Genomic DNA, 24,867 nt, shown 5'->3' on the forward strand with positions numbered 1-24,867 from the left:
TTATTCTGCATTGGTAAGTTGAGATGTTGATTGAGGAACAGTGTGTTTGGAGATACAAGCATTGGCTCTAAATAATTCAGTTAGCCCTGTATAGCTTGTCTTTGCTTCAGTCCTTTACATAATACTTTTATTACAATTTACTGCTAGTTATGCTGTTTCCCCATTCAGTTTGTAACCTTGAAAGTGAAACCGCGCTACACTTTGTTTATCCCGTGGCTTGTTCATATTTAATATATGCCTGGGCGAGCGTTACAAAAAATGCTTTGGAAGCCCCCGCTCGCACCTAAGCTGCATGCCACCTAACTCAGTAAATCAATCCTTCATCCCCAATTCCCCCCGGATGAATGACAGCATGTGTCCTGCCATGTGGCACGAGAGATCTCGAGATGCAGCATTTAATCTGTCTAATCCAGAGCAAGAGCTTTAATAGCACTGCTCCTGTTCAAAGATGTGTGACTGCGCTCTTCAGTGCATTCAGACGTTCTAATTATCCACCATCGTCCTGACGGATCCCCAAGCTGATACTGGGCTACTTTTTGTCCCTTGGAGAGACAGTTTGAAGAGAGAGTATGGGAAGGAGGTATTTATAGAGAAATGGGGCCTCACTTTACCCTTTTTGGAGAGAGAATCATTAAGGATCTGTGCTAGGTGTCCCAGTTTCTTGATTTGAGCTCTGCAGGCAGGACTAGCAAGACTCGCCAGAGATGCAGAGTCAACTCATCGACAACATCACTCTGGCACTTGATGCAGTGTCACCCTTTTTTTAAGTGGCAGTGCTCTGCATGCCACGCGACGATGGGGGGCATTGGTAAGGCGTTTCCCCTGAAACGTTGTGCGGTGCAGTAAGAGGATCTCGTACAGCGTGGGAGAAGTGGACCGGGCGTTTTGCTTTTCGAATTTTTCTTACCTGTTGAATCAAAAAAAAAAATGAAGAAATTCCTCCAGAATAAGAAAGGGAGATACTCCTTACGGCAGAACAAACCGGGTCCTCGGTATCCACCCAAAGATTTTTGTAAGTGTTTCAGTTTGTTTCGTATGATGGCAATGATTTCAGCAGCACGTTTAAAGTCAGTTTGTGGAGGCTAATGTTTTGATGAATGACCTTCCGTCAGTCTACAGGCTTAGGCTTTACTTGGATTGGCCCACAAACACATTTTGCCGGCCGTTTCAATGGGATTGTTGACGTGTGAATGTTCAGGTTTTACTAGAAAGGACTACTAACGTGAGTCTCATGCTGCTGACGCTGGGTTTAGACACATCTGTGCTCTGATATCGGATGATTTGGGAGCCTCTGTTCCTTTTTCAATGAGGTCAATGTTACTGGGAGGTCTAATGTGTCAGCTGAGACTCTGTATTTAGTGAAGGTTGTATGGCTGTTTTTATGTGAGACTGCATCACTTTGTCTTGCCTGGATAGGCGAAAAATGAACTAACTTGACATGTTCAAACATGTGATGTCCTGCAAAATCCATTTTTCTCAGGAGGCTCGATCATTTTGCTGTGTGTATGTAGGTCTTGTTTACAACTGGTCGATCAAACATTCAAGGCTAGTTGCTCATTAGAGACTACATATCCTCTATTTGCTATCTTTCTCACAGTCCTCACCATGCCAGCGTCCAACCAGGGCTGGCCAGAGGAGTTTGGTTTTCAGATAGGAGGCAATGGGCCCAGCTACATCCTGACTGTGGAGGACGGAAGCAGTGCTCATTTGTCTGGACTGCAACCTGGAGACCAGGTCTTGGAGATCGAGGGCCAGAACGTTTCCAGTCTTAGTGCTCAAGAGGTCATTGCCCTTGCCCAATCACAACGAAACATCCCGCCCAGTATTGGAGTAGTTTCACGCATCCAGCAGGTGGGTTAATGACACTTTTTTTTTTTTTTTCATTAATTCATTGTAACATTAGGGTTCTAAAATATTTTGGTTAATTAAAATAAAACTAGATGAAAACTAAATAAAATTACATGAAATTAAAATGAAACCTGGGAAAATAAAAGCTAATTATAAAAAAGTCAGTTTAAACTATAATATACAACTTATAAATACATTGATTTAAATACACATATTCTGTGAAAACAGTGTGAGGGCATAAGGTGATATAAATATTATATATACACACACATACATTGCCAAGCAAGGTTAGTTTAGGTTGTAAAGTGCACAAAAAATATGAACAGGAAATAAATGAAACTGAACTGAACAGAACTAAAACTAAATGAAGCCTAAATAGTAATATTGAAAAATTCTAATAAAAAATGACAAAGTCAGAAAACAAAATTACGAAAAAATTTGCCTACATTTAAAATGAAACCGGAGAAAATAAAAGCTAATAAAAAAAATCTAAACTCTAATATTCATACATAAATTAATTTAGATATATTCTACTAAATATATTCTATTAAATATATATGTGCATTTTGGGAGGCATAAGGTAACATGATATCAGGAAATGATGAAATAAAAAAAAACTTTCACACACAATGAAACACAGTGAAACAACACAGTGAAACATTTCACACACACCACACACACACATAAATGTAGAAAAACCAAAACACACAAATAACATGAGAAAAATGTATCTGCAGTTACAATTTTCAATGTTCAATGTAGTAAATAACAACAGATATGTATTTGTTTCTTTTTTCCTTTTTTGACATCCTTCAGAAACCAAAATGAATACAAACTATTCTTTCACCGCCATCTATTACAATGTTTACAGTGTGTTGCATTTTGTGGTGCACCTGCAGATGGATATCACTCCGGGCCCTGACGGTCGCTTCGGTTTCACTATCGTGGGAGACTGCCCCCTGCTGGTGGAGGATTGCTCCCCCTGCTCCCCAGCGGGTCGCAGTGGTCTCAGAGCAGGAGATTATGTCATGGAGGTGAATGGGATCCCAGTGAAGCACCATGAGATGGCGGCCGCTTTGATAAAGGCCTCTCAGGGCCGCACGCTGCGTCTTGGGGTGCTGTGTATGGGCAGTCGCCAGAAACGAAGCAGCGGGAGTCTGGAGGGCTCTCAGAAAGACACAGACGGCTTGCGCCAAGACCGCAAACACAAGGCTCTGGAGTTCAATAGGAGGGTGAGTTTATCTGGCAGACTTGCATGTATGCTTTTTTTGAAGCGATAAAATGCAAGAGCTTCCAATTCCCAATCATTCCCGTTTCAGGTCGAGGAGATTTTGAGGAATGAACCAGAGGTGAAAGAGAAACTGTTTGCTGTACTGAAACAGTTTGCTGCTGAGAGGAAGGTGGACTGGCTTGCTTCCATTCTTCCCGACATCTTGACAACCGAAGAGCAGCAACAGCTCATCTCAAACATCAGGTACCATGACAACCCCGTCCGCCACCTACAGCGCTCATTAATTTTTAACCTCCATCTCAGGGCCACTCTGACCCAGATGTTTCCTGCTACTGTATTTAGCCGTGCAGAACAGTTTGAAGGCCACCAGAGGGCATCGGTTTAATGCAGGTTTTGCTCAATATATGAATAGATCTCAGTACCTTCTTTGCTGTTCTTATCGTTTATGTCATACTTCCGATGCACATATTTGCAGTAAACACGAACGAGCTTTCATTTCTTTGTGGTGGTGTATATTTAAGCAGCGTGGCTTTCAATATAAACCGATATGACCTAATAAGGCCACTGAAAGATGCGTCTCCATCTGGTGCTGCCATGTAAACTGATAATCTTCAATCCCTCTGATTTGTGCTGGCACAGTTAATAGTGAAATTCCTTTCCCAGTCCAGCCTATGCCTTAATGCCAACTAGGTCAATAACATAAGACGGCACTAGACAGACAATTTTAGTGTTGATCCATTTGTCGGCTTCTCTGTGGGCACCGTCAAGCTGTTTGGCACGTAAGGCATAGTGGGACAGTTTATGTGGAATAAGAAGCGAGGTGTTTGACTATAATATAGACTAATGATCAAAAGGTTTGGGTTCAGAAGTCTCTTAATGTTCGCCAAACCTGCCTTTAGTTGATCAAAATATGATTAAAAAAAAGTGGAATATAATAGAATGCTATTAAAAATGCTTTATATTATATTATTATTATTATATTGTTAATAATATATCAGAATATATTATAAATATGTATATTATATTATTGTAATATATTTAGTCATATTTATGACACAAAGCTGAATTTTCAGCAGCCATTACTCCGGGGACATTATTGTATCATATGACTCTTCAGAAATCAATGTCTTATGCTGATTGGCGCTCAAGAAACATTTCTTATTACTATCAGCGCTAAACACAGTTGTGCTGCTTAATATTTGTTGTAGGAATCGAACAAAAGCATTACAGAACATTATAAATGTCTTTACTGTAATGTATGATCATTTTAATGCGCTTATGTTGAATAAAAGTATTACCACTTACACTTCGGTGTAGGGACCTTATTTAGCATAGTTGCTTATTAGCATGCCTGCTATCAATATACTGGCTGTTTATTAATACTTAAGAAGCACATATTCTGCATGACCATATTCTACATCCCTAATTGTACCCAGTACCTAAACGTAACAGTTACCTATTACTGTTAATAATAAGCAAATTAGGGGTTTATTGAGGATAAAGTTGCAGTTAGTATGAGATCATTGTACTTGTTTTTAGTTGTTTGTTTGTATATTTCATTTTCTATAAAGGTTATTGTTTTTATTAGTTAATGGTTTGTAGTGGCGAGAATTAATCTTAAAATAAAGTGTGACCAAAAAACCCAAGCCACAAACTTTTGAATGGTAGTGTATGCTATTGCAGTTATTTAAAAAAGTGTAAAAAAAAAAAAGTGTTTGATGTGCAAGAGGAATATACTGTATGTGGTTGCATTTTATGCAATTTAAAAGAGAAAGAAAGTACATCATTAAGGCTATATATAGTGTTCAGTACTGTATCTGCTATATGGAGACAAGCTATTCCCACAGAGCAGTAGGTGTTGTTCCTTTGTATTATGAGATAATATCCTTTGTCACTAATCGTTATCCTCTTTAGAGAGATATATGGTGAAGGGTGGTGATTGGTGGATGGAGATGTCACCGGCAGCGCTGGGATCTTGACTTTCTTGGGATGTACTATGTAATTCTAAATATGCTGTAGTTGAACTAGAATATAAGAATATGACACGTGGAACTTGTGAAAGGAAATTAACCATATTGAACTGCTGGTACTAGTATAGTCAATCTTTTTTGATCTAGTACATTTGAATATTATGTAGGACAGATTTTAAGCCAGTCTGGGTAGATTCAGTTTGTATTGGCCTACTGGGACATTAGCCATTTTCCAATTCAGTTGAGATATGCTCTTTTAGTTGGCACTAAAGATGTATCTGCGCGCAATCATCATCATCATTTCTAAAAATCCATTATTTAGGTTACACGGCAAGCCAGGGTTGTTCAGTTAAAGGTGCGAATGTTTTTTTTTTTGCCGTCTTAGAGAATTAAACACAAGTTTGTTGTTCTTTTTCATTATTCATCAAAAAACTAAACGCTCCGAAGAAAGAAAAATAGTTCAAACAACATTTTTTAACGTTTCTTACGTTCACCAAAGTAGCATTTTGTTCAATATTGTGAAGTATTATAATATTTGAAAAAATATAGATTTTTGAATATATTTTAAAAAGTCAGTGTCACTTAATCCTTCTGTGATCATTCTAATATACTGGTTTGGTGCTAAAGTTTCTATTATCAACACTTATTGCTGCTTAATGCTTGTGTGAAATCTGATACACTTTGTTTTAGATAAAAAATAAATAAAAAATACCAAAGAATTTTTTAAGCATTTATGTGGGACATTTTAGAAATCTTTTGTAACATTTGCTTATTTTACCATCCATTTTAACAAATTTAGTTATATTTTCTATTTTTTAAGTTTGAACAGTAGTATAAGCCTGTATTTTCGATGTGCATTCAACACAAATAGTTTTACACTAAAAAAAAAAAAAAAAATATATATATATATATATATATATATATATATATATATATATATATATATATATTTTTTTTTTTTATTATTTATTTATTTATTTATTTTTGTGTAAAATAATTAGACTTATGTCTTATGACTAATTCTCACTATATAAATCAATGAGCCTTGTCCCACTATATTAGGTATGTGTCTCAATTTCTGCCAACATATAATCTCAGTCTCTCTCTCTTTGTGCATCTGATGGGTTTTCAGGGCTGATCTTGTTCTGTGAGAGGCAGCGGTCTCTAGACAGTTGTAGTCAATGGCTCTTGATGGCGCAGAGGCTCTGGGTTAAAGTGACACTCATTTTTCTGAATATATCTCTGAAGTAGCCACTTCACTTTCATATTGTTCTGAGTCACAATAGACTAAAAGATGAGTTGCTTTGGGTGAGTACATTTCATTAAACCTTAATATCATTCATTGTGGAATATTTCTCTTTAATATACAATATTTTTCTAAGAAAATCATTTTGATTTGATTTGTTGATTCGTTTTGTTTTGGTTGTAAAATTGCTTAACATGTCTAAGATTTTAACTCGTCATGTATGAAAGCTTGATTGTTAAATCATTTGTTGATATTTTAGAGATACATTTCTGTTCATATTGGGAGTCAGTAGGATTTTAAAATGTTTTTGAGATAACTGTCTTATATGCTTACAAAGGTTGCATTTATTTCTAAAAATATTGTAAAATCACTATTATTATGAAATATGATTACAATTTTAAATAACAATTTAAACCATTAAAAAATGTATTCCTGTGAGTAAAAGGCTGAATTTAGTTTTTCGCATAATCCTTCAGTTAATCAATCAATTAAGTTCTTTTGAATAATAATAATAATCATAATAATAAAACTTCCTGAGCCTAAGCTTTTGAATATTAGCTTCCATGGCTTATTAATTTTTTTGGTTTAGCTTCACTTGTTTGGTGATTCATAATTTTACTTTTATTCTGTCCACAAATAAAGAGCTATATAAATAAGTTTGAATGAAATATTACAGTGAACTAGATAAGAATTAATAATAACTTGTTTTGCAATGGTTCTGACAAAGTCTGTAATTAAACAAGTCTGTAATTAAAATATCAAAACAGAGCAACTCATGTTAACCCCCTATGCTCAAGTTTTCCCATTCATTTTTTTTTTAACTAATAGGCAAAGCACGGTACCATCTGACATCTTCAAATGAATTTCACATTACAAATGCGAATATAGTCTGGCAGTGGTAGTTCCATCCACATTTTCTGAAAAGCACAATAAATGTTAAAGTGCTGTGGTGTATGCTGTCATTTATAATACTAGCAGTACTCTAGGTAAGCTAAGGTTTGTACTCTAGTGGCCTCTTAGGGCGCTTAATTCTTTATTTTATTCTTGTCTGCTGTCTGGAACTGCTGCCGTTAATGCAGCGTTTGGCCGCTCAATTAAGTTACTGTGTCTCTCTCTGTGCCTCTATAATAATGGGAACCTGAGGCAACTCTGCACTCTAGAAATGTCTAATGGTGTGGTTTTGTCAATACTGTCATCCAGGCACTAGGGAGTGAAAAATTATATTATGAAACATAATTTTAAAGCATATTTCCAGGTTACGATTATATAGTATCTGTGTGCAAGGTGTTTGTGTCTTTTAGAAGGATAGAGACTGATGGTTTACTTAAAGGGACAGTTCACCCAAAAATGATATGTGTGTCATCGTTTACTCAGCCTTGTCTTTCCAAACCTATATTTTAAAAAATGTCTGATGTATGGAAAAGAAAATTAGTTATGTTTTAGTTTGTGTTCATAATGCATTAGCCTGATTACAGTTTGTCAGACATATAAATATCAGGAGAATTAATGCCGTGACTCAGAAAATGAATGTGCTTTTTATTGGATGAACACATGGAATTATTGTAAATGCTAATGACGGTACATCACCTTCAGAGAACACAACAGACAGAATTGCGTCGACGTTACACTTGTCGAGGTTACTAAGGTTACATTTGCTGAGGTTTCTCAATTGGGGTCTTTTTCTGGTTCCCTGGTGGGTGGCATAACAGGCTTTTCCATATCCGCCAACGTTGCATAAATGTGACAAACATGGCCTTATTTCTATTCAGAATCCCATAAAGGTGAAGCTATCTGAAGTTAAGATTGTATTTGTCTCCTCTCTGCCAAATGTTTTCCCAAACGTTCTCGTCTAGCTATTTTTCTCGCTCTAAATGTTGCCGAATGCATTGCGTGCTGAATCTTTTTGAATATATTTCAAATGTCATGCCACGAGTTTTGATTTTGCTCTGTTGCATATGAGATTTGACGCTGTTTCCAGAGAGAGTGGAACATCAGGAACAGCAAAAAGAGAATAAGGAAAGAGAGAGGGAGACAGCAAGAGAGAGAGAGAGAGAGAGAGAGAGAGAGAGAGAGAGAGAGAGAGAGGCGGTAGTGTGATGTACTCCCACACCTTTGCTATTGCTGGATTCTGGTATCTGTACCAGAGCTTCTGGAGTGGGAGTTTCAGATGAAGACAGCACTCAGAGAGGCTGCTACATATTGGAGTTCCTCACAGCTTCCATTAAATATCGGGATTGCCTTTGTTACCTGTCTTTCTTCGCGTTTTTTGTTTGTTTTTTATCTATTTCATCCTTTCCTGTTTTCAAGGATTTTGAAGTCTCACAGTGATCCTGAATGAACGCAGTGGACTCTGATCTACTTTGGGTCGTGATAGAAAACGTTAGATGGGAAAACTGACTCGCTGAGCTGAACTAGCAACGTTTAAAAAGTCTTTATGATAATGGCTCCTCGTAGCTGATTTAGAGTTTTTTTTTCCTATTGACTTGCCGTGACCATGTTTGCCAGGATCTTCATCCCCAAGAAGCATCGGCAGCGCTTTGACGAGGCCGTTTCTCAGAGTCTCATCAACCGCATGTGCCGCAGCAAGAGCCTGGGCGAGCCCCAAAACAGACTCCGCCGAAGCCGAAGTCAAGACCACCATGAGCGTCCGCAAGGCTCCAAACGGGCCAGTTCTGTGCCCAGAGATACCGGCGATGACCCGGCCCAACCCGAGCGTGGCCTTAGGAAGAGCACCACCATGATTCCCAGCCACTATGTCACTGGAGCCAACCAGAGGTACGTGTCGTACACCTCTTTCATAGGTGTTCCTTTTCCTATTATTTTAATCTTCCATAATCTAAGCCTTTTAATATTCCATAAAAGTTTGAAAGGTCAATTTTATCCCAAAACACAGCAGGAAGCCTCCTCGAATGCTTAGAACACTGTGTGATATGTGGGAGACTTTGTGTGTGGGTGGGTGAGAGAAGCACTATTGAGTTGTGTTTGTTTCTGTGCCTCATGCTCTCCCTACTTATACGCGCACATGCACACACACACACACACATGTGTGTGTGCCCACATCACATATTGTGATCTAATAAGGGGTTCGTTATATATAATCAGCTTATATCACAGTATTTTAATCGTTAAAATCATGATTTAACCTAAAAGGAAGATTGCCATCATATCATATTCAATCCATGAAGATCTTTTTAGAAATTGAGCCTGATTTGTCAGCTGATTTAAATTAGTATTGCTTTCTATATGATGTTATTACAATCTAATTCATCCGCATTCTTTATTTGCAAGTTAAATGTGATATCTAAAATATAACCGGAGAAGTATCACCCAGGGGGTTTAGGTTATTAAATACTACAGTAAATGTGGATATGATGTGCTGATACCCTGTAGACTGTATTCTTCATCTGATAAGCTGCTGCTCTTCAATAAATAATGCTTCCTTGGCTCAGTCCTTACGTAATCTCCATTCAGAGTTTTTATGTCTTTGTTTATCTGTCATCCCCTTTGTAATCCGCCATCAGTGTTTGGTTGGTGGCCCACCTTATATAAAATGGCACTGCGACAAGAAGCAAGTGTTTCTACTGCTTTCCCTTGTCTCTGTTTACTCAACGGTTCCAGTGTCGCCTTGAGGTGTTGCCACAGCAACCACTAAGGCTAGCTATACACTAATGATATGTCATAGGTTTTCTCTAAAAAGCAGAAAAATCATAAATCTTGTTCTTAAATAGCTCTTTGAGTGGTGTTTCTGTATACTTGTCTGTCAAGTTGGGATAAAGTAATAATTAGATGTTCTGTCTTTGAAATGCATTGGTCATATAGTGTAAGCATATAAGATCATATTTTATATAGCTTTTTTGACCGTCTGGTGCATTGTAAAACTCTTGAAAGATCTTATAAAAAACTTATTGGAAGGAATTGGTGGGCCATTTCAAAATGCATGAATATATGAGAGTCTTGGGCCAGTAGCAACCAACCAGGAGACACTAGCAACACCTTAACAAACATTTAGTACACCAACAACTGCTTTTTTGACTTAAGCCAGTAAACAAACACCTAGCAACCACCCAGAACACCCTAGAAACTGCCAAGCAACACCATGACAACTGCTTTGACCTGGGCCAGTAGATAACCACTAGGGGTTGGTGGTTATCTCCTGGCCCAGGTCAAAACAGTTGTCATGGTTCAAGTTAATTACAGTTTGATTTGTATCACAGTTTTAGAGTCACGGTTTTGTTATGTGATATTTTTAGGCAAAAGCACTATACTGTGAAATAAAAATAAAGAAAATAAGAAAAAAAAATCTAATTACAAGCAACAGCACAAATAAATTAAAAAGAGCAGAGACACAAATTAAACAAACAGTGTTTTTCAGGAAGTTTTTCTTAGGTAGGGCTAATATTAATCTTTAGGTACAATTCTTCTTTGTGTCTTCTGGCTCTTTAATATTTAAATGGACGAAGCTTAATTAAGTTTAGTTTAAACATAGATACTTGATGTTCAGGTCTCACATATGCATGCATGGTATAAGTACCTGGGTGTTGACGGCATAAATGGTTCATATTTGAGCATACAGCACCGAACATTGAACAAAGAGTGGCTGGTTTGTCTTCCTTTTTTTGTTGTTGTATTGTATTAGGAAACTAGAATGCATACCAAACAACAAACATGCATTCGTTATTATTAATATTTTTTTAATATATATTTATTTTGGGCATTTTTGCTTTTATTATGATAGGACAGATCAAAGCTGACAGAAAACTACGTGAAAAAAAGGGGGGAGGGATTGGTAATGGCCCTTGTGCCGGGATTCGAACTTGGGATGGCACTATTATGTCAGCGTGCTTCCCACACAAGGCTATCAGCGCCAACACACGTTATTATTTTAACAAACCAATTTACAGATGCATTGACAGATTAAAGTTGAATCACATTGGCAAGTGTGACGAACTGTGCGTGGAAAACTGTATGGTTCGATTTTCTTTTTTTTTTTTTTTTTTTTTTACCCCGGCAAAGCCCTACAGTAGCAACCACTCAGAACACCCTACAAACTGCAAAGCAACACCATGACAACTTTTTGACCTGAGCCACTAAGTAAACACCCACAACACCCAAGTAAAGCCCTAGCAACCACCCTAAAAACTGCAATGCAACAACATGGCAACGACTATCATGATATGGGCCAGTAAGCAACCACAAAGAACACTTTAGAAACATGCAAAAAAAATCACTCACAACACCTTAGCAACTGCATAGATTGCATTGTCATTTTTATCTTTGATTATCGAATATTATGTGAGTGTTTAACATACCTACGGCCAGTCAGTACAGTCGGTAATGCCTCTCTTGCTTCCTCCGCAGAACCATCCGTGTGTACAGGGGTAAGAAGAGTTTTGGGTTTACTCTGAGAGGTCACGCTCCTGTGTGGATCGACTCAGTAATGCCAGGTGCGTGTGAATGATTGAATGAAGCGACGTCTACCCATAAGCACTTGCGACCTCTTTATTATTAATCAGAGTGAAAAAAAACACTGACTCTCAGGTGAGTCAAGCTTTTCTTTTTCTGAGGGTTTCTGAACTGACCCGTAATTACACATCCTGCCACTAGAAATGAATTTTTACCGTCATATTTTTGCCACCAGCCACTGATCAAGTAAAGGCGCTTTTCTTATATAAATCACCATCTTTCAGGACACGGCTGTGTTTTGTTACTCAGAATTTGTGCCACGTTGAGGGTCATGTCGCTGTAGGCTAGATAGGCAGTTGTAATAAAAAGGCACATGGAAAGCGCAGCTGGGGTCGGTGGTTTGTTTTCAAGAGGAATGGAGTGGGGTTTTTTTTGGTGCATTGTGAAAAAGGAAGGAGTGGGCTGTTGTACTAATGAGCAAGCTTTGGGTACATTTGTTATGAAGTCTGCACGATTGTACGTTCTGAGTGGAGAGAGGGCGGTAAGTGTGTGAGTGTCTGTATGACGATATTCGCCCACTGCAGGCCTGTGCTGAGGCTAGTTAACACTGACTCAGCCGCCCGTGTGGGGCTGCTTAGAAAAACAAGTAGGAGTCCAGCATCGTGATGAAAAAACAGATTACATTCCCTTTCAGACCTACGATGGGGTATCTTGTAGTGTTTTAATTACAACCAATCTCAAAGGACAGCAATATTACACATGGTTCACTGAAAGATTGTCTGTTGCTTTGGGCGTATTATTCACTGCACATGTCTGAGGTTTCATTGTCAGTCCCAAACCCATGTTTTCTTATTACAGGTAGTCCAGCCGAGGGATGTGGCCTTAAACCAGGAGACCGCATATTGTACCTCAATGGCCTAGACATGAGGTGTGTTTATTTTTGTTATGTTGCGATGATGTTTATCGGTTGCCTATCATCAGTCAATAGACACTGTGGTAAACGTATCTAAAATACACAATGTTTTTTTTGTGTTTGTGTGAAAAAGTGATTTCTCAGAAATATGTAAGCAAGTTAACCTACCTAACTAACACCTAATTAAGTCTTACTTCATTCAGCGAGTACACACTGAAATGACAGTACTGAAATGAAGTGACAGTATTTAAAATTGTATTTTATACTTTTACTTTTAACAAATGCTGTTCTTTTGAATTTTCTATTCATCAAAAAAAATATTGAGCAGCAAAACAAAAATGTAAATTTGACAATAATAAAAAAAATTTTTTTTTGAGCACCGAATAAATGTATTAGAACGTTTTCAGCTTTAACATCACAAGAACAAATGGCATTTTATTAAATATTAAAATTTGTAATCTATAGCATTTTTAATGAATTTATATATAAAAACCTGTATTTTTTGATTTTATAAACGTAGCATTGGTGAACGTAAGGGATGTTTTTCAAAAGCAATAAAAATCTTACTGACCCTAAACATTTGAATTACATTTGAATTTAACTCAAAGGTGCCATTTAAATAGTGTTTCAACTAAATAATTTTAATTGATTGGGTTTCATCACAAGTTAAACATTACTGAGTCTATTTACTGAGTTATTAATTTTTTAATGTGTATTTTTGAGGAGACCTAAAAGTGGCTTTGTAGTACTCTGTGTGCCTGTTCTATTAAGATTAGTTATTACGAGAGCTGACAATGTGGTGATGAGTTCAAATGGTAATTAAGTTAGAAACAAGCTATTTTTAATTTCACCATATTTATGTAATGCATTTATATTATTCTGCTGCTCCTTATCAAACCGCTAGCTTTCACAGTTTGTTTGTTTAGGCCTTAATGTAAATCAGTTTCCTGTGGCCACGATTTAGCTGTTTCTTGGCTGTGTAGTTAATCTCAAAAGCACAGCAGTTTAATTCTTACTGCCTCCGGGGACTGACAAGCATAGAATTATGTCAATAAAAAATTTCACTAACTGTACATTTATTTATTTATTAAGTGTTATTTAAGAGAACATGCTGTTTCATTTTGTCCTTTTTGTCCTATATTGTATTATACTATATTGCTATGTAATATATTACACAAGAATTCTATTCTATGCACATTTAGGAACTGCTCCCATGAGAAGGTGGTGTCTATGCTGCAGGGCAGCGGTGCCATGCCCACTCTGGTGGTGGAAGAGGGCCCTGTAGATTATCCCCTCTCAGATTCCGAGCCGGAGGAGACCCCCACCATCCCGCGCTCGCGCTCCCCGGCCCTCAGCTCCCTGCAGTGGGTGGCCGAGATCCTGCCTCCCAGCATCCGCGTGCACGGCCGTACCTTCAGCCAGCAACTCGAACACCTCCTCACCCTGCAAGAAAGATACACCATTTGCAAAGCTCTGGAGACCTTCTTCCAGCACAGGTCAGGTCATCATAGCTGAGTGGGAGCAGACACTTGCTAAATTATCAAAACAAAAATGCGTTTTGTATGCATGCCTGTGATTAGCGATTTAATTCAGTGGTCTGATTTGATTGAGTGTCAACTGTGACAGCATTTGCAAGTCAAGAGTTTGGAATAATTCAGTTTTATAATTTATGTCTAGATTTTGTATGTCGTTGAAGGCTCTTATGCTCATGAAGGCTGCATATAAACATTTCTTCCTATCATTTCTTCCTATTACAGTGCTGAAAATGTTTTGCTGCTTAATATTTTTACACATGAAGTGATACAATACCATTCAAAAATGTTGGCTAAATAAGTATAAAGAAAGAGGAAGCAATACTTTAAGCCATAAAGAAAAATGTAATTCATCAGAAGTGACAGTAAAGACATTCATAAAGTTATAAATAATTTTTATTCTGTTCATCAAATAATTTAGAAAATATGGATCATGATTTACTCAAAAATATTAAGCAGCAATCAATAATAATATTGGTAATAATAAGAATCATTTTTGATAATTGAGTACCAATAATAAAAATTGAGCACCAAAATCAGCATATTAAAATTTCTGAAGGATCATGTGACACTGAATTAGGACAAGTAATTTTTATAAACACGCCTCAGAAAAAAATCTTAAGACACGTTTTAAGATCAGTCAGTGCAAGTTTCTTCCAGTTAAAACAGATTTACAATTTAGTTTAGGACTAGGCTTAAGCCTTGTCTGTGAAACAGGGGGTAATAAATGCGCTTTTTAGTTATGATTAAGTGACCAATGCATTTGTTGACAAAAAAACAGACAAGTTAGGCAATGTGTTAGCAATTTTATGCAACAGAGCTAATTAACACTTAAAGACTGTAACCATGCTGCCATATGATTACAAATATCATAGCATACTGTTCCCACAGCGAGGGATTTTCTGGCGCTTGGCAGCAGCAAGACAAATGTGAAAAGCATTCAAAAATAGCTTCAGCCTGAAGCACAAATAGATACTCACAATCAAGAACAATCTGTGGGTTCTTCCAGATTTAATAAATAATGCTCACTGGTGCGACTGCTTGCAGAGAGAGCAGCCCAATTATTTCTAAAATGGCTCCCTCTGTTGCATGTGAACAGGAATGTGGACACGCTCATTGTAGATGTGTTTCCTGTGCTGGACACTCCGGCCAAGCAGTTGATTTGGCAGTTTATTTACCAGCTGCTGACCTACGAGGAACAGGAACACTGCAAGAGCAAGATCGCCCGCTTCCTGGGCTTCAAGAGTGCAGGTTAGCTGCGGGTTTACTGTGTGAGCGGGGGTTTTCTGTCCTCGTTGCATTCTGATTGAGCGTGTTTATTACCGCAGAACCAGAGATAGGTCCAGAAACCCACAGACGGAGCAGCTCCATGCGAGTGTCAGGTACCTCTCACAAAAACCCTGTGAGAGAGAGAAGCTCAGACGACTGCATTATTGGCACTCACCTGGGAATGGGTATGTCATTTTTCACCCATCTGTGTTTTGGATTTAAACTAAAAAGCAGGGTCCAAAAGTAACTTTTTCCACAGTGAACATATAAATACATGAAAATTGGTGATATAATATAATATGTATTTTAAAAATGTATATATATGCTAGAAACTCTAAAGTCTCTGTAACACTTTACAATAAGGTTGCAGAGTTGCACTTGTTAACATTAGTTACTGTGAATTAACATGAACTAACAATGAATGATTATATTACTATGAACATAACGTTAACAAAGATGAATACATGCTGTAAATAAACATTTTATACAATTATATACAAATATTATACAATTTAATGCATCTTCTATGAATAAAAGTATTAATTTCTGTCTTTCGAAAAAATTGCCTTTTGAATATTAATGTAATGTGTATATTTATTAAATGTAAATACAAGTACAGTATATCTATATTTTTATATTTATGTTTAGACATTCATATATTCATATTCTTATATACATTTATTTAAATTTACATTTATAAACAAACATATTTTTCTTAAGCATATACATGCATGTGTTTATCGTTTAACAGCACTATATTAATATAATATAATATAATATAATGTAATATTTTTTTTACTTGCCAAAATCAGTTTGTTACTCTTATTTGTGCTTCATACTTTTGGATCCTGCTCGGTGTTCACAGTAGAACTGATATAGATCAATAAGTTCATATAGAATATTGTTTATGCTATGCATTGCTCCATTGTAATGTTGTTTTAGACTGCCACGCTCATGATATCACTCTTTGGGGTAAACAAGAACTGTTTTCAGCCATGTTTATGACTCACCAGCATCTATTAGGCTAAAGCTATAAACTGCTTGCAATTGCTGTGCGCCCCCCGGCCACCTTTCGCCCCGACCCGCTGCTGAAGCTGACTGCCCTCAGGCTCTTTTTAGCTCCTGAAGGGCAGGCAGTTTCTGTGCACATGCTCTGTTTCTGGACCGCGCTCTCTCTTTGTCTCAGGAACATTCACTGACCCTGTGACTCCAGAGGAAAGACAGTGTGGGGATGGGACTTCCTTCCCAGAGTCCCCAGATCTCAGCCACGTGGGTACCATTTACTGCTCATCCGCAATTCATTGCACTGTCATCACTGCTGTTATGAAACCATGCATAGTCTCATCTAACCACGCCCCCACCCGTAGATGTCAGGAGTGTACACGGAGCTTGAGAACATGTTTCCCGGGAAGAGCAACCAGTCTCTCCAGAGTCACTCCTCACCCAGGGCTGTCGGCATGGGCCACTCTGAGAACAATACATACACTCAGTCTTTCACACACAGTAACGCAGGTATTCTGAGCTTATTCTGACTATTCTGGTGCCTCCCAAAAAAAAAAAAAAAAAAAAGCTGTGCGGGACCTGTGTGACAAATTGACACTAAATGTGCTTGCTTATGTAGATAATTTAAGATATAAAACAGGGGTTTTCAAACCACGGGAAGCCACATGGGGTTAATTTTTTTTTGAGTGTATGTTTTGGGAGTTAAAAGGGAGTTTTTTTGGGGGGGGGCTTAATGTTATCACACTAACTGAAGATATTAATTAAATTTGTTTTATACATACTTTATTTTACAACATGTTTTTCTTTTATGTGATAATAATTCTGTGATAAACGTTTAAAAGTGGGCATAATCTCTAATTAAATGTAAATATTTTAAAAGTAATGTTGTAATGGTTATTTTTATGGTATATATATATATATATATATATATATATATATATATATATATATATATATATATATATATATATATATATATATATATATATATATATTTTTTTTTTTTTTTTTTTTTTTTTTATGGGCTTACAAGTATGTCCATGGCAGCTACAAGTTTGAAAATCCCTAGTTGAATTTAAAGCTTTTTAGAACATTTAAAGCGATCACTGGCAAGCCTTCCTATGTGGTATAAATGTTCTTCATGATTTTGTTGATTTTGCAGGGAACCGGAAGCCAGGCCTCTCTCTTACATGGACTGAATCTTTTCCTGGCCCTCAGTTCGAGCCTTACCAGCAGACTGTTGCTTCTCCAGACAGTGTGGACTCTAATCCTTATGTTAGTTTAGACAGCCCCCCGGCCTCCCCTCTGCCTTCTGATGAACCCAGTCCTCTGCCCCAGCGCAGGAAGCTCTTCACCTTCTCACGTCCACCTCGCAGCCGAGACACTGACAAGTTTCTGGATGCTCTGAGCGAGCAGCTGGGACACCGGGTCAATATCGTGGATGACTTTAAGGGAGGGGAGAATGACTATGAAGAGGTTTGTTTCAGAGACAGAAAGAGGTTGCTATATCCTGGCCAATTAAAGGTCACAAAAATATAATAAAACATTGACAAAAGATTTTAATTATAGAATTATACAAATTTTTTGTAAAAATGCTTCTGTGCAATGCTCCAAAATTGGAGAATCACATTTTTTAACATTCCTTATGTTTTCTCTTGTTCAAAGTTCACATTGTTAATTTAATTTAATTTAATTTAATTTAATTTAATTTAATTTAATTTAATTTTTTTTTATTAGTTTTTATTAATTATTCATGTTTATTCATATTATTAATTATTTATTATTATTCCTATATAAATTTATTATCATTTTTCCTCCATTATTTCAAACCTCTTGTTCTATGCAAGGTCTCATTTATGTATTATGTATAAATTAATTAATTTATCTCTCAGTTTATTTATTTTCAATTTTTGATTTATACATTCTTTAAATGCTTCCCATATGTGAGGTTGCATTTATTTATTTGTCTTTCCAGTCTTTTAACAGATATGTAACATCCTATTTTATTTTGTTTTATTTTTATTTATTTGATATTTTGCATCTGTCCAAAATGCTTTTCATATGTAAGGGTAAAATGTATTACTTTACTTTGTTCTAATTTATAAAGGGCATTGAATACATGTGTTTGTGTCATATACTGTACTGTTTAAACCCTAATTGTTTTTGCACCACTGGCAGATGAGTTTCCAGGATGAGCAGGAAGTGAACATGCTGCCTCACGAGTTAAGCAGTGCCAGCAGTGAAGACCACAGTAGCAGCGATGACTCCACCTCGGTCTCCTACTCCTCAGGGTCTGACCACATCCCTCCTCCACCTCAGAGTCCTCCGCCTCCACCACCTCCCATCCAGTTCACCGACCCACCCTCGCCCCTTCCCCTCACCCCAGAGCACCTGCCCCAGCCTCCCCCAGCCTTCCAGCACCACCCCATCATAGCTCCGCCCCCACCTCCACCTCGCTCCTTCCTCACTAACCGCCCCTCATTGCACAAGGTGCTCCCGACTAATGAGGAGCTCAGAGCCCAGCACACCCGTCCCCGACGCTCCTCTCCCCAGCCCAGCGCTCCATCCATTCTCCAGCTGCACCAACCGAAGGCTCACCCCATCCTACAGTCATCCCCGCGTACCTCCCCTCAACCCCCGCACGCAGCCACACAGCACACTCACCTACGTCATCCCACCCAGTCTATCTACCAGAGCCAGCAGACCACCGCTCCCAGAACGTCCCCTAACCTGACCAAACAAAAGAGCCTCCATTCCCAGCACTCACAACAGAGCTATGATAGCACGCTGTCGACCAAGGTTCCCCCGCCACCACCGCCTCCTTTACCCCCACCTTGTGATCCTCCACCTTTGCCCAAAGCCAGCCCTAAAGCCTCCGACAACAACCACATGAGCGTGAAGAGACTGCGCTGGGAGCAGGTGGAGAACTCTGAAGGAACTATCTGGGGACAGGTTGGTTAGTGACACATAACAACCACAGTGCACCTCAGAACCATGTCGAAGAGGTGAGATGTTATTAAGTACATATGATCTGTTTTCTAGCTTGGAGATGATCCTGATTATCATAAACTCAGTGACATGGTCAAGTATCTGGATCTGGATCTGTATTTCGGCACACAGAGGAATTCCAGTAAGTTCTCTGTGTTGTTACAGCTGCTTTTGTGTAGCACTGCATAGGGCTGGGCAATATATTGCACAATATAATTATGCGCATGTCGTCAGTAAAACAAATTTTTTGATTAGAGGTAAATGTCCATCACCTGTTTTCAAATGGAGCGGCAGTTAATACACAGAGCCGTAGATCACTGACAAGCTACTCAATATCGAGTATTGCAAATGAATCAGGTAGAAAACAGGTGATGGAGATTTACCGCTAATCAAAGAACCGGCTTTACTGATGAGATGGACCTGAATCGTGTGATATATTGCCCAGGCCTAGTATTGCATGTATACATCATCATCCCCTTTTTACACAGTGCTGTCAAAGTGTTTTTTGCCCCTGTATGATTTTCTGAGTTTTTACACTGAATGTTTTCAGATCATCAACCAATGCTAGGATTTTTTTTATCAAAACTTAACATATATCTGTAATATATGTGACCCTGGACCATAATGCATGCATACGCTCAGATTTGATCGTAGAGTGTGCATACGCTTATTAATAAAAGACGACTTGCAGATGTATGCACTTTTTAAAAAATTATGATGAATGGTGATATTTTATATGTTAATGGCATTAATTAGGAGTTGTTTACAAGACAGAAAGCTGAAACCATTTATTTGTGCGATTCATAGATCTCACACCTGAAAGAGAGGCATATGCGTGTTTTTTGCTTGTACATTAATTGACCCCAGACTTTCGATAGTACTGTTTTATATGACTTATCATTGACACTAGAAATTCAGATGTAGGCAAAGACTTTTAGGAACCTTTGACATTTATTTCAACATGGTCTGTGTATTGCTGCCTTCATCCACATGCGGTATCTGTATTGTAGCTTGTCATTTTGATGGTGAAAATGAATGCAATTACCTTGTCTATTTTTGTACTTTTCAGCTCATCTCTCATGGAGAGCTTCTGTATGTCTTGTCTCCGATCCCATCATTCTCACCCAGTTATTGGCATCTCTTTTCAGTCTCATAACCCTCCATACAGTTTATTGTCTACACTACTGCCTCGAGGAGAGCTCATCCTTACACTGTTATTAAATGTGTCAGTCTCTCTTCCAGAGCCCACTTTCCTGCCCGAGAACTTTAAAAAGAAAGACGTGGTCGAGATTCTATCCCATAAAAAGGCCTACAACGCCTGTGAGTATGAGTAGGGTTGGGTTGAAGTGCTCTGGGTTGAGTCAGGTTTGTCGTCTCGTGTGACGTAGATGTGTAGGAGTAGGTTAAAGAGGTGCTGTAGGTATTTGATGCTGTGTGGGAATTTTTGAGAAGGTGAAGAATCCGTGTCTCATCACATCTGTTCAGCTATCCTCATAGCGCATCTAAAGCTGTCCCCGAAGGAGCTGCGAGAAATCCTCATGACCATGAGCACCGAGCGCCTGGAACCCGCACACATTAAACAACTGTTGCTTTACGCTCCCGATGACGAGGAGGTCAAACAGTTTCAGCATTACGACCAGGACCCCGCCAAACTTAGTGACCCGGACCAGTTTGTCCTACAGGTGCTGTTTTTGCTGGTGTTTTACCAGAGTTCTTTTATAATTCAAGTAAATATGAATGGATTCCTGTGGACTTGTTTTACAGATGCTGCTAGTTCCCGAGTATAAAACCAGACTGAGGAGTCTTCTGTTTAAGACCACTGTGCAGGAGAAAACAGAAGAAATGAGAGGCGCTTATGATTGCATATACAAAGCCTCATTAGAGCTCAAAAACAGCAAGAGGCTGGCCAAGATCCTGGAGGTAGAACACTAAATTCAGCAGATATGACTGAATTATAAATGTTAGATCTTTTATAAATCTCTGTTTTCAGAACCATTCATTTAAAAAAAATAATTATTTTTATTGTATGTACACTTTTGTGTTTTTAGTTTGTTTTAGCAATGGGAAATTATCTGAATAATGGTCAGCCCAAGACGAATAAAACAACAGGATTCAAAATTAATTTTCTTACTGAGGTATGTGTACAGTAATCACAGACAAAAAATGTTCTGGTTACACTTTAGTATAGAGACCAATTTTCAGTAGTTGCTTATTAGCATGCCTATTCTTAACATATTTGTTGTTTATTAAAGAACATATTCTATATGACCATATTCCACATCCCTAATCCTACTTAAACTTAACTACCTTACTAATTCCTAATAAACAGCAAATCAGGAGTTTATTGAGGCAAAAGACACACTTAATGGTCTGTTAATAGTGAGAACTGGTCCTTAAAATAAAGTGTGACCAATGTTTTTATTAAACGTTCATATTTTTGAAGTTCGTCCTTGAATTATAATGAATTATAATACTCCTCAGCTGAACACAACAAAAACAGTTGATGGAAAGTCGACTTTCCTCCATATTCTTGCCAAATCCTTATGCCAACACTTCCCAGAACTCCTCGACTTCGCCAGGGACCTCATAACAGTGCCACTAGCCGCCAAAGGTAAGTTATAAGAACAACTTCCTGTTAGATAAGATAGATAGACCAACAAGATGGCAGCTAATGTTTCATGTTGACATCCACATGAAAGGGCTTGGAATGTGTTTTTAAAATGACATTCACTTAGTGTTACATACTGCATGAAAGGTCATTTTGAAAAATCCACAATAGGGGCACTTTAGGAGAACAATATTTATTTGAAATATATAAATATATTTTTTATGTCAATTAAATGTGTTTATGAATGATTGGTGTTTCTTTGTCTTCACTGTACATTTAGTCAATCAGAGGACCATTACTGCTGAGCTCAGTGACCTTCACTCCACCATCCAGGACATAAGAACCGCCTGTGTGAAAATCCCAGCTACTGCAGAGGATTGCTTCGCATCGGTTATGAGTGTATCCACCAATATACGGACTGATGTTTTGTGAAAATGTATGTACATTGAACTTCCGTTGCAGTGTATCAGGCCTTGACTTTGTTATCAGAGCTTTCTGGAAAACTGTCATCCGGCTGTGCAGTCCCTAGACTCCTTGCAGCAAAGAGCGATGGATGAGTTCCACAAAGTGGCCTCCTACTTCGGAGAAGACAGCAAGACCACGACCACAGAAACCTTCTTTGGCATCTTCGCTGAATTTATCTCCAAATTTGAAGTGAGTTTCTCAAACGCTGCCGTTTTCACAGATGCTCGTTACGCTAAAGTTGTGAAGTAAGAGTTTGCTGATTTTTGTATCGAAACAGAGAGCACTGAGCGAGACGCAAGGAACAGAAAACCCCAGAAGCCCCCGAATAGCCTCGCCGCTGGCATGGTGAAACCAACAGCATCCGCCGTTTCTAACCCAGAACGCCCATGTGCCAATAAAAACAGGGAACTTGATAGCGCGAAGGGAAATTAACCTTACATTAAACGTCTTAGATGAATGAAAAATATCTTTAGAATAAAAAATATATATATTTTATACAGAACTTCAGTGTGTTTATCGAGAAAGTATATTAATATAGCCTAATACTAATCATTTTGAGATATGCAGCTGCTAGAGAATGTAACAGGAACATGCACACTTCAGGTGGAGAGGATTGATGGTATTTTTGATGGTATATTTTGGTACCGAGGTGACTGAATCTTTTCATGATGGACTTACCCATCCTCAAGCCAAATGTATTTTAACACACACAGAAAAGTAAAAAAAAAAAAAAAAAAAAAAAGTTTTAAATTCTTCACAGTATTAGTGTTTTATTGTTGTACTCCCGTTGTGATACGCCGATACTATAGCAAAACAAGAGTGCACCCTTCATATGTGAAGATAAAACTATTTTCCAAATGATCATTTGTATTTTATTGCAATATTAGTTGTACAACTGATCGGTGGTTTCATCCCGCATGAGAATCCGTGGTAGGTTTTCAACTATGAAAAGAAGATGCTTCACATTATTAAACGGCAGAAGGGTACACATATCATCTGTGTTCTTTTAAAATGAGTATGTAGCTTGTCTGAATTTTTTTTTTAGGTACTATTGTTTAAGATAACCCGATGCATTTCTTCCTGACATCTTCTGTTCTTGAACAAATGCATGATCTTCCTTACTGCCTGTTCTTGTCATCTTTGTGTATTTTTCTTAGTTTCTTGTCAGAACCAATCAACGAGGAGAACACCTACGATTTGCATTTGCATGTAGCAGAGTATTTCTATTTATGTAATGTATCCCTGTTTTGATTGTTTCTGTATCGATTTGTTATACTGAATATGTTTTACCAAATTAATTAGCTGTAAAGTAATATTTGTGTACAAATTGTTGGGTGTGTTACTAACCAAGTGTTTTCCCGAGCAGTTCTATATCGGCTTCAATATTGACGGGCCACATATTGCTGCGTTTTAATCAGATGTCTAATTTGTTTTGCCTGAATAAATACGCTTTTGCGGAAATTCATCTCTGTGGAGTTTTTTTGTACTGTAACTGTATCCACTTACGGGGGCCCCTTATGGAACTGGCCTGCAAATCACACAGATCTTAATGTGACCCAATTTCTTCTACTTTTCACTAATGGAAAAAGTCAAAAAGACAAAAATAGATAATATAATTAAAAATTAAATGAATATATATATTCATTTATTTACAGCTGCTTTACTGTATTTTCTAATTGTTTTATATTATCACATTTACATATATTTTTTTCAGTGCACTCCCTACATGCATGTTCTTGTTACCAGGCAACACTATAAGTGCTTCAAATACCATCTTAGATATATGTATACAGAGTAAGAGGATACAGGAAAATGACTAATAATAAACCCCTTCCTGCCTCTTCATCAAGACCTTAAACCATCTAATTATACATAAACACAAATTTACAGAGACAAAAAACCCAGAACCGCATAAGGCTAGATTCTCATTTCATCTATCAATTATACATTTTAGAATAAGATCTGGTTTATTTCAGTCCTTTACACCAAGGAGCTCAAAAAGATCAGATCAGATCAGAAATAGCAGAAAATTCAAGTCTGTGAAACTCAATTCTGGTTGGCCGATTGTGATTACTCACTACATAGACTACAGTGTCCTCATTTCATCCCCAAAGCTGTACAGCTTGTTTTTTTTTTACTATTGTTTCTTTCTTCACATATAACAGGCCTACTTACAAAATAATGAACAGTCAGTGGGTCCCTTCAGGCAGTATACGAGTACAGAAGATGCAAAATTCTGTTAAATGTAATTTCACACAATGACAGCTTACACTCAGTGTGCAAAAACATTAGAGTCGCTTGTTAAAAATGAATACGAACACAGCAATTTAGTCAGATGAATGATGGCGAACGCAGCTAGAGTGAGGCGTTAGTTCAGCTGGAGTCATTTTCA

General features: G+C 37.7%; 1 protein-coding gene across 2 annotated transcripts; it reads left to right on the forward strand.

Moving 5' to 3' along the window:
- The first annotated feature begins 702 nt into the window (after positions 1–702).
- Positions 703–23,940, forward strand: grid2ipb (glutamate receptor, ionotropic, delta 2 (Grid2) interacting protein, b). Of its 2 annotated transcripts, XM_043254404.1 has the most exons (23): positions 704–1,012; positions 1,598–1,851; positions 2,748–3,080; positions 3,168–3,322; positions 8,801–9,070; positions 11,654–11,739; positions 12,557–12,626; positions 13,814–14,107; positions 15,243–15,394; positions 15,472–15,597; positions 16,599–16,681; positions 16,780–16,924; positions 17,577–17,890; positions 18,593–19,366; positions 19,457–19,544; positions 20,633–20,722; positions 20,888–21,084; positions 21,167–21,322; positions 21,451–21,537; positions 21,884–22,013; positions 22,291–22,409; positions 22,500–22,664; positions 22,753–23,940. In XM_043254404.1, the coding sequence occupies exons 1-23, from the start codon at positions 928–930 to the stop codon at positions 22,822–22,824; spliced, it is 4,245 nt and encodes a 1,414-aa protein (XP_043110339.1). In that variant the 5' UTR covers positions 704–927; the 3' UTR covers positions 22,825–23,940. The 2 variants fall into 2 exon arrangements, with proteins under 2 accessions (XP_043110340.1, XP_043110339.1); XM_043254405.1 differs by lacking the exons at positions 16,599–16,681; positions 16,780–16,924 and having other exon boundaries at positions 703–1,012.
- The last annotated feature ends 927 nt before the right edge of the window (positions 23,941–24,867 follow it).

This window comes from Puntigrus tetrazona, chromosome 12 (assembly GCF_018831695.1).
Source record: "Puntigrus tetrazona isolate hp1 chromosome 12, ASM1883169v1, whole genome shotgun sequence".
Classification (NCBI taxonomy): Eukaryota; Metazoa; Chordata; class Actinopteri; order Cypriniformes; family Cyprinidae; genus Puntigrus; species Puntigrus tetrazona.

Excerpts from the sequence above, each read along its gene's own strand:
- grid2ipb (XM_043254404.1), top strand. The coding sequence starts at position 928 with ATGAAGAAATTCCTCCAGAATAAGAAAGGGAGATACTCCTTACGGCAG. Across the intron at positions 3,323-8,800 it reads CAGCTCATCTCAAACATCAG|GATCTTCATCCCCAAGAAGC; the intron begins GTACCATGACAA and ends CATGTTTGCCAG. Across the intron at positions 12,627-13,813 it reads CTCAATGGCCTAGACATGAG|GAACTGCTCCCATGAGAAGG; the intron begins GTGTGTTTATTT and ends ATGCACATTTAG.